This window comes from Arachis ipaensis, chromosome B08 (genome assembly GCF_000816755.2).
Source record: "Arachis ipaensis cultivar K30076 chromosome B08, Araip1.1, whole genome shotgun sequence".
Lineage (NCBI taxonomy): Eukaryota > Viridiplantae > Streptophyta > Magnoliopsida > Fabales > Fabaceae > Arachis > Arachis ipaensis.
The window spans coordinates 123586964-123597462 of record NC_029792.2 but is presented as its reverse complement, the minus strand read 5'-3'; the positions used below and the strand labels follow the sequence as shown (position 1 = coordinate 123597462).

The following is a 10499-nucleotide window of genomic DNA, read 5'->3' as shown; positions in this document are numbered from 1 at the left end:
AATTAATTTTTCATCTTAACATTCATTTATTTCAATCTCAAATTTTATTGCTTGGAATGTAGAAATTTCGTTTTAAATTTCGTCATGGTATTTGAAGAACTCTTCTCACACGCCAATAAGATATTGCATGATTGCATCGTCTTGCTTTGAACAAGAATTGAGTCAACGTTTTTGTTGTTGTGTTCTTCATTTTCATATTCGAATTCGAGATACAATGAATTATAATACAGCTTCCATATAATAATAATAATAATATGTTTTGCATCCATGCATATAGAGAACAATCCCAAAAGAGAAAACGAACATGGCCAGAGTTGATACCATGGAAGATACTATGAATACTTTCATTTTTTCAGATAGTATCCAAAACAAGTTCTTCTGAACATGAATTGTAAGGCTCAAAATCTCTTGCTGAATCAGCAATGTGCATAAGCTATGCTGCTTATTCTTATGCTTATGTACAAATTCAATGCCCTGTCATATGGATCCTACATGTTTCAATGTTATCTGGTGATGGTGAGTTGATTAGAGCAAACAGAATTCATCTGCTCAGTGTGTGACACATGTATACTGCCCGGAGTTCATAAGAAAATCCTCCTTATTGTTCTTGCAGCGGCGCGAGATATTAACTGTCTCACCATATTAGCTGGCAACTGAAGTAACTGCTGCTGGGATTCTGGTGGTAGCTGTTAACATTTTACAAACATAGAAGAATTGAGGAAATAGCTACAATGCTGTATTCAAGAAAATCCAAACGATAGATAGAACAGGAAGAATCTCTTGAACAGATTCAAGTTGAGTTGGAACTAATGATAGGTTCTCCATGTGAAGTGTTTGGTTCTGGTACTGGCTAACCTGTATGATTCCCTGCATGTCATTTGACATTGAAAGGACTACTAATTTCCACTTGATACAAAACAATCGATAAACATGAAGATAAGGATTGAAATTGAATAAAAAGATAAATTGAAATTAAAATATAAAACAAAAGGGATAGATTGTAATTGAATATAAAGAAAATCATTCTACTTTTTATCAAATTTTTCTTAACGTAACAAGAAAGCGACTCCTCAACCTAACTTGTCTACATCATAGTTTGGAAATTGAATTGAAGGGAATCACTCAACTTTTTATCCAATTCCCCGATGCAACAAGAGAGGCACTTATTCAATAAAGAAAATCCTAACGTAAAGTCCAATCTACTAACTAAATAAACAAAATCAAAATAGATGAAATTAAATTTGACATTCTAATACTTAAAAATATAAAGTAATAACTATTAAATAATACTTGAACTCTTCATATCTCGAACATTTGAAGCAAGTATCACCAACCCAACAATGGCATGTAAAGAAAAATTTTAAAGAGAGAAATTTGTTCCTAAGATCATCATATCCATGAATCCATCAACATCTAGAATTGTGCAGTAGTTGGTCTATCTACAATTAAGGATAACTGAAATCTTACATTGTTATCTTCTTTTCATCTGGTCCCTGACAACAAGAGTAGAAGGCGTTGGAAGGTTCTGAGGTTGTTCACATCTTCTTCGATCATTAAAGAGGAAAAAAAGAATCCACTGAAAGGAACCCTTGAAGCAGCTGTTTCCAAGGTTGCTAGTCCAAGTGCATCAAAACCCTGCATTTAATTTTATTCAATTAATTTTAAAGTTTTCATTTTTCATGTTTCACATTTCTATTATGATTTTAATGAACAATTAATAATTAACATACTTTAGCAAACTCTTGAACAATTATTTCTCTCACATATTCACCCTGCAAAGGTTCATTACAAGTCCAACATCAGTGAGGAAAAAGTTGGAGGGTAGTTACAATGTAGAATGAAATTGGAACTGGCTGTTAATACCTTTTCTGTTAAAGTAAAAGAAAGTATTTCCTTCATTGCCATTCTTGAATCAGTGCCTTCAGGTTGTTGTTTAACTAAGGACTTTTCTGTTTTGGCACGAAGAGACTGAAGGAACCATCTTAGGTTAGAACTTTAAAACAAATTCAGCATAAAAGGGATCTTACTAGGGAGAAAATTGGAATGGTAAAAAAAGAAGAAAACGAGACAGAAAGGTTTCACCTCTGTCAACAAAGACTCTAAACGGTCTACTCTGAAAACACCATCCTGGAAAAGAGGTAAGGAACCAAGGGCTACGTTAAGAGGTTTAGAAAATATTACAATATAATTGAATAAAGAAATGAAACAAAAAGAATCCAATCTTGTCTTTACCTTATACAGAAGAGTCTCCAAAGAAGCCTTAAGCTGGGAGAGCTGTCAGTAAGTACTTTTCGAGCGATCCAAGGGCAAGTACTACCCAAAACTTTGTAATCCGGGTTAAATCAAATTGCAATTCCTTCCAGCACAGCAAGGCTAAAAGACAAGATATTGTTCAGAGTTTGACACAAAACCATTTGTTTTAAGCCATTTTGTGATGTTACTACCTTCGAATGACAAGAGAGAAGTATGAAGGTATTCTAAATTTGAATTTATACCTGAAAATTTTTAGAGAACAGGAATAAGAAGATAAGTAGCATGCCAAAGGAAAACAAAACAAGTAGGCAACTACCACCAAGATGACAAAAATGTTACATAATAGTGGACAACTTACATGGTGGTTCCTAAGTTTCCTAAAAGGTCGCCAAAGCTGATATTGCGAACTCCTTGGGCAACAGCATTTTGGAAGACACCTGCATACAAATAATTCAGACAACAGAATTAGTAGCTTCCCTTAACAAGTATTTTTAAAAACCTGCATAAGTCACAAGTATTTTCTAAATCACTTATTAAAGTAAAAATCTGTCAAAGCCTTTGTAACAGCTTCTTTGTCTGCAGTCGGTGGAAGAAACCTGATAAAATTTACAAGTATGCTGTCAAGTACCTATCCCTGACTCAAAAGATACTTTATCATATATCTAAGCATCCCTTCCTGAATTCTTTGGGCTTAGGCATGGACCATGCATAGGTCCACTAAAGTTCAAGCTTCGTGATTAGAACCTTATTAGGGACAACTATACTGAGGACTTAAGCTACAAGGCTTATAAGGCGCAAGATCCTTCATTATATATTTCACATGGGCCAATCCTATACTGATAATACTTTTTGAAAACTGAAAGTGTAACGTAGGTGAAAACAAATACCCAAGAGTGACGAAGTCCTTGGACAATGCATCAAAATCGCGATTTACAAGATGGAGACAAGCTTGGATGAATCCATCACGCAATTCTTGTTTAAACTCACCTGTCATACCAAAATCTGGAGCAAAAGAAAGGAAAACAGAAAACAAATAAACAAAATACCATATTTAAGTTTATAATAACAAACCAAGAAGCCAAAGAATACAAGAAAAAGAGTAAGACATATAATCAAAGTATCAAATTTGAATGTTCAATTACCTAAATATGCTAATTTTCCATCATACGTTCGAAGAAGATTTCCAGGGTGTGGATCTGCATGATAGAATCCACACTCAAGAAGTTGATTGAATGAGCCCCTATCTAATCAGCATAAGGGAAATAATATTAAAAAGCTGTGCAGATTGAAATCTAGAACAACTTGTTTGCAACAAGTGACATTGTATGACCTCAATAAGGTAGAGATCCTTCACTTCTGACAACTTTTTCCCCTACAAACCCATAGAAAGATAATCCATCAGCAGACTAGATTTTTCCAGCAGGCATGAACGAGAGAATCCAAAAAGATAAATCCCTTTGTATACTTTCTTTCAGGAACTAGAGCTTAAAGAAGCATGAAACAATTTGGAATACTATTCGTGCTGGCATATAAATCCATTTATCTAAGGAGGTTCTAGCATTCCAATTCAAAGCATTACAAAAGAGGATGTTCTAAACTCGGAACTCTTCTATTAGGATTTAGGATATATAATAAATTTATCTGAGGAATTCTACTCCATGCAGGGATTGAAATGTCTGTGTGCTAAAATGTGGTGAGCAAACAGCAAATAGTAAAATACCTCAACCCATTCCATCACGAGAACTTTGTGCGTTGTATAGTCCTTATACATCAAAGGAATCACCACATCAGGTATAGAGCCACATAACTGCCTGCTCATAAATAACAAATAACAACTAACAATTAAAGCATTAATACTGCATAAATTATTGCTAAATGAAAGCACAAGAAAAACATTAAATTGCATCCAGAACAAGGGATTCTAACAAAAGAATGTTTAAGCCATATATTTCTGTAATTCTGTGGACCAAGTGCAAACAATTTTATTGCATATTTCTATTTCTACAATGTATTCAGTCTATTCCTGCCCAAAGTAAATTGAAAGGAAAAAAATATTTAACTTTGACTGCAAAAAGTTTCTCATAATATTTAAAAGTTCCTTGTGGACCCACTAATATCTCATTAAGAAAGCTAAGCAATCCAAACCAGACCACAGGGGTAACATCCACACCAGCAAGGGGAGGAATCAGTTTCCTTGTTGCTATGAGAAGAGGCTCTGTGGGAGCATAGGCTATTACATAAGGGAACTTCCCCACAGGTAGTTTAGGGTACCATGACATCACTATCCTCAATATGAAGAGAAAACCAAATGCTGAGAGAAAAGGGCCTAGAAACCCAATTGCTAGCTTTGCAGTGGCAGGATCCAAGTCAGCAAGAACCAACCTCTTCATGAAATCTGAGGGAACATAATGTAATGATGTCTCAGGTATGCTGAGTTTGACACTGTTTAAGACTGCTTTTGAATCAAGTGTGGTCTGTGCAGTAGTAGCTGCTGCTGCTGCCTCAGATATTTCTTTGTAACACGAGCAACATTGCAAGGTCCTAGAAGTACTTCCATTGATGTTTCGTTTAGTAGGATACTTGGAAGTTACCTACAACAAATAAAATTCAAAAGCATCCTGAGAAAATTTGTAGCTTCCTAGAAAAGCCAGTTTTATACCATGCAGCATCCTAAAAATCTGTCTAAATGTTAGATTAAGAGAAGATACAATCCATGTTTTACAATCTTAAAAAGAAGAAATAACTAAATTCTTCCTTCATTTAGTAATTAGAAGAACATTTAAGATGATAACTCAAAGGATAAATCATTTCTACCAATCAACATATCTATATTTAGTAGTATAAACAACAGAGCTAGTTCATGCTGAGTTAATCAACACAAGTGACAAGAAATTTGAAATGTCATTTTCTCATACTCCAATAACTAGTATATTTTACAAGAACACAGTTAAAAGTTTGCAGCTTTACCATATCAGGAACTTTAGTTTAAAGCATAAGGCAAAATTAACAGCCAAAGCGCTAGGCAAATTCTAAGCTCTTAGTACAAAAGTTAGAGCTAAACCCATTTTAAAAACGTAGTATTTTACCATCTTTTTAGTCTTTAAACTTTAGTAAGGCGCTACCCCGTTGAATGAATCGCAAGCAGGAGGCAACACCAACCTCAGTCCTCACCCCAATTATATTATTGACAAACCTCCCTTTTCAATCTCTAAAACTCAAAACCCCATAAAGCGCCAAACTCACTCCTAATTTTCTCACTGGCTTGTCTTTACCATCCTTCACTTTTCTTCTCCCAAGTTTCTTGTACCCTATGCGCCGTTACAAATTATTATTATTATTATTATTATTACCCACTTACAATTCTCATTTCTCGCTGCGATTTCATAAAACCTAGCTCCTAATATCGCACTCACTCTTTCGAGTTCCTGATTCTGAATGCAGATCAGTGCTTCATAAATGGCTTCACCTGCATGGTTGAACCAGGACCCACAACCACAACCCGCAGAACTACCTCTGCCCGCCGCGCCTTCTTCCACTCCGAACCCAAATGGTGTGTCTTCTACTTCTACACTCAACTTCGCCCCTTTCTACAGTTTTAATTTTTCTATATATGAACATGAATGGCAAGATTGCAAAAATCAAACTTTGAAGTGGGTTTTGTCAAATTCAGCTGCAGAAAGCATGGCAAATAGAAAATTTGAGGCAAATGAAGTTCCAACTCACTGGGACAGCGAAAGTGCTTGACTTGGAAATTGAAGGTTGCCAGCCTACAAAATTGTGGGAGGGAGATTAAAGAGAAGAAGTTGGAATGAAAAGAAAGCGAGTTTGAGAAATGGGAGAATGAAGAGAGTACCTCTGAGATAAACGGAGTTGAGCAGATAGGATTGGGTGGCCATTGTTATCTATTTGGGTCCTCACCAAAACACAGTATGGTGGCGGTTAGGGAACCTAAGCTAAAGCATTATCTCCTTCATAATAAATAGTATATATTTATAAAAAAATATATATTAATTAATTTGTTACATTATTAGGTTTCATTAGTGGTGCACATGGGGCCGGGTGAAGTTGGGTTCGCCGTGACCCGAACCCGACTCTAAATAATGACCGGGTCTATTTATGAGACCCTTACCCAACCCTAGACCCGATGAAATCGTGTTACTTTCGGGCCACATTTAAGCCGGGTCTAGACCGGGTGAAGTCCGGGTCTTGATCAACTTTATCACGATATCACCAAAAATTAGATTCTACATTTTTTGAACCTCTAAATTTTTAAAAATAATTATTCCATAACAATGCAACATTCGCATAATAATAATTTAGAATCTAATAATAATAATTTAAAGTTTCATAATAATAATTATATCAATTACACATTAAACATTCAAAGTTCAAAAGACAATTAAAACAAAATTAACAACCAACACAAGATTAACATAATAATAATAATTTATAGTGTAATACCAACCAATAACAACAAAATATTAAGTAGCAAACAACTACACGGGTCCAACAGGCCGGGCCGGGTGACCCGAGGCTTGACCCGAACCCGATTTAATAAATAACCGGGGCCATCTATTAAAATCTCGGGTCTGACCGGGCCATAACGAAGTCGGACCAAATTAGCCCCGAAGTCATCGAGTCCGGTCCGGGTCTTCGGGCCAGACCGAGTCTTGTGCACCCCTAGGTTTCATTGACCAGTGAGAAGTGAAAACTGGACACAACACACAACTCACTGGCCAAAGGATTTGATTTTGTCAGGATATTTGGACCATTAAATAGTTTTAGAATAAAATATATTTTTTAAATTTTTTTAATAATTGTTAAATAATTTTTTTAATATTAATTATAAATTAATTTTATATATTTTATTTAATTATAAAATTTATTTTTTATTTTATAAATTATTATTTTATTATTAATCTATTATGTTTATTAACAATAAAAAATAAAACTATTTAACTATTATTAAAACATTTAAAAAACATGTTTTGTTTTGGAACCATTTAAGGGTCCAAACGTTTTGAAATGCCTTTCGTTTCGTCTTTTCTGACAGAAACAAAGAAAATGTCAGAAACGCCGGTAATCCGATTCGGCGTGATAGGATGCGCCGACATAGCCCGGAAAGTGTCGCGCCATCAAACTAGCTCCAAATGCCACACTCCACGCCATCGGTAGCTACTCCATCGACAAGGCCCGGCGCTTCACCGCCGCCAACGGCTACCCGGAGGACGCCAAGGTGTACGGCTCCTACGAGGAGGTTCTGGACGATCCCGAGGTGGACGCCGTGTACGTTCCTCTGCCGACGAGCCCGCACGTGCGTTGGGCCGTGGTTGCAACTTAGAAGGGGAAGCACGTGCTGCTTGAGAAGCCCGTGGCCTTGAATGCGTCTCAGTTCGATGAGATCATTCGGGCCTGTGAATCCAGAGGGGTGCAGCTCATGGATGGTACCATGTGGATGCACCACCCTAGGACCAATCAGATGAAGGATTTTCTCTCCGATGCGCACCGTTTTGGCCAGCTCAAATCGGTAATATACGTTACTTCTAGTTTCATTATATTCTCAATTTTTATTTTTATTTATTCGAAATAAACAACTAGTTTTTAGTGGAAGTAGATAGGGGTGAACACGGTAGTAGGTACTCGATTATCTGTCCGAATCCAAATCAAACCAATTAAATTGGTTCTGGAATCAACGGGTAATCGGGTCCAACTCGAACCAAACCGATGGCCTTTGTTAGTGATTGGTTCGGGTATCGATTTTAGGGGTGTAGAATCCGAACCAACCCATAAACCCGATTATATATTAATTAAATAAATAAATTGCTGTTTAATTAAAAAATTTGTATTTCCATTAGACAAAGATTATTCACTATTAGTATGTTTAGATTTTAATGAGTTTAGTTTTTAATGTATTTGATGTTTAACATGTTTCGATTATTTCTATTGATGTTATTGTTGAATTTTTAAGATAAAAATTTGGTTTTTTTATGAATTTCAAAGTCATCGATACCCAATTACCTAAACTGAACCAATCCGTTCTTAATCGGTTTGGTTTGGTTCGGGTACATACATAAAAAATATTAATCCGAATCAAATTGAACCAATTACATTTTAATCGGTTTGGTTCTAATTTCATCTTGAACCCGAACCAAACCGACCCGTGCTCACTTCTAAGAGTAGAAGCGAGATTAATTTTGATAAATGTGTTTTATATTTGATGTGTTGATTGAGATAGTCAAAAGAGTTGTGTGTCAACATATGATGATTATTTGTTGTGTGTAAAAAAAGTTTGTACTAGATACAAAGTAATAAGCAATTATTTTGATATAAAACATGCGGCTACATCTAAATTATGTTGTTAGGAACTTTTTAGAAGTTTCTATAAGTAGTATAAAAGCCAAAGCAAGGAAGAAAAGTCTCATGTTTAGCTTTTTGTTTGTGTATTTGATCCTTTTGCTTTTTAATGTGTCTCTTAGTTTTGTTTGCTTTGTATTCAGCTTTCTTATTTTGTCCTAGTTAAGGATGTATATTCATCATTTTTTCCACATCAGTTAATTTAACATAATCTTAATCTTAATGTTTTATATTGCATGTATGCTTTATGTTGATATATGGATCTTTCTGGGTTGCTCAGATTCAGACCTATTTTACATTTGCTGTTGACCCTGATTTTCTGGAGAACGACATTCGCGCAAAGCCGGATCTTGATGCTCTTGGTTCCCTTGGCGACGAAGGTTGATATTGTGTTAGGGCAATCCTGTGGGCTGCCAACTATGAATTACCGAAAACTGTAATTGCCTCGCGCAATCCTGTGTTCAACAAAGCAGGGGTGATAATGGCTTGCGGCGCATTGCTGCACTGGGAAGACGGGAAAGTAGCAACCTTCTATTGCTCCTTCATGGCCAACTTGGCAATGGACATAACTGCCGTTGGAACAAAAGGAACTCTGCATGTTCATGACTTTATCATCCCTTATGAAGAGAAAGAGGCATCGTTTTATGCAGCCTGAGTCAGGTTTTGATGACCTTGTTACAAAATGGGCTTCTCAGCCAAGCAAGCATACAGTAAACACTGATCTCCCTCAGGAGGTTCTTATGGTAAGAGTTTTTGCAATTGGTGACCGAAATCAAATTCAAGAACTCGAAACCTGAGATGAAGTGGCCAACAATTAGTAGGAAAACACAGCTGGTCTTAGATGCTGTGAAGGCTTCAATTGAAAGGGGCTTTGAGCCTGTTCAAATTCAAGAATGAAGGAGCTTGTACCTTGCTGCTTAAGTCACACATTTTTCCCTTCATTTTGTATTAAGACATTGTAAAAATCTGTTCTTAAAAACATTGGAAACTCGTTGCTTGTGTATTTCAATGGTGGTGATGGTGAATGAACACAACTTTCATTGTTTAATGTTTTTATTTTAGGAATCTCAATTCCTATATCAACAACTAGTTTTAGGAGTTCAGCATCTATGGAAAGAGATTGAAAAAACTAGTTTTGGTATTGTTTTACAATTTACACTGAAAGTAATGTTTTTTTCTTGTAACAACTTATTACATTTTGCTTTTATTTATGACTGGTTGTTGTAGCTCTTGCTTTACGAATACACGTAATCCGCTACAGAGGTGTCGCGGATTACGTTCAAGCCAAACTGCACATAATCCGCTATTGGGTGTTGCAGTTTGTGTGTGAATTGCAAATGTGGTGCATAAACCGCTACACTCCTACAGTGGTTTATGTTGATATGTAAAATGGCTAGAAAATACGGTAGGGGTCTGGGGATTTCTGTGTATATGTGTTTTTTGCTCCCAGTTGAACATTTTTTCAACCTAAACCTTTAACTTTAGCATAGTTTTCACCAGTTTCAATGCTTCACCCATGTCTAATCATATTGAATTTTCTTACTAAAATAATAATAAGCTTGGATGTTTCACAGAAAGAGAGAAGGGGATTGTTAGGGATAGGTTTAGATTTTATTTTTTATTTTCAATTTTTTACATTTAATTTTTTTTTAAAGATATCTTATTTCTAAATGTTGAAAATAATAAAAATATGTTTAGATGATCTATTTTTAAAATAAATTTTTTAATATTTAAAATATAAAATTATATTTTTATTATTTGTACGTTTTTAGTTATTTAATTTTTTATTAAGTTAACAATTTATTTTTATATAATATCAAATATGAAATACATTTGTTGAATTTATAGTCAATTTAATTCTAAAATTTATAGTTCTAAAATTTAGGATTGAA

At 35.2% G+C, this 10499-nt stretch overlaps 1 protein-coding gene and 2 pseudogenes across 2 annotated transcripts; 1 reads left to right on the top strand and 2 right to left on the bottom strand.

The window, feature by feature from the left end:
- LOC107611641 lies at positions 211-4115 on the bottom strand (annotated as a pseudogene).
- Positions 4105-6244, bottom strand: LOC107613510 (protein COFACTOR ASSEMBLY OF COMPLEX C SUBUNIT B CCB3, chloroplastic-like). 2 transcript variants are annotated; one of them, XM_016315542.2, is made up of 3 exons: positions 6107-6244; positions 5977-6020; positions 4109-4844 (listed from the first exon to the last, which is right to left on the bottom strand). In XM_016315542.2, the coding sequence occupies exons 1-3, from the start codon at positions 6147-6149 to the stop codon at positions 4266-4268; spliced, it is 666 nt and encodes a 221-aa protein (XP_016171028.1). In that variant the 5' UTR covers positions 6150-6244; the 3' UTR covers positions 4109-4265. The 2 variants fall into 2 exon arrangements, with proteins under 2 accessions (XP_016171029.1, XP_016171028.1); XM_016315543.2 differs by lacking the exons at positions 5977-6020; positions 6107-6244 and adding an exon at positions 5340-5656 and having other exon boundaries at positions 4105-4844.
- Positions 7248-9661, top strand: LOC107612807 (annotated as a pseudogene).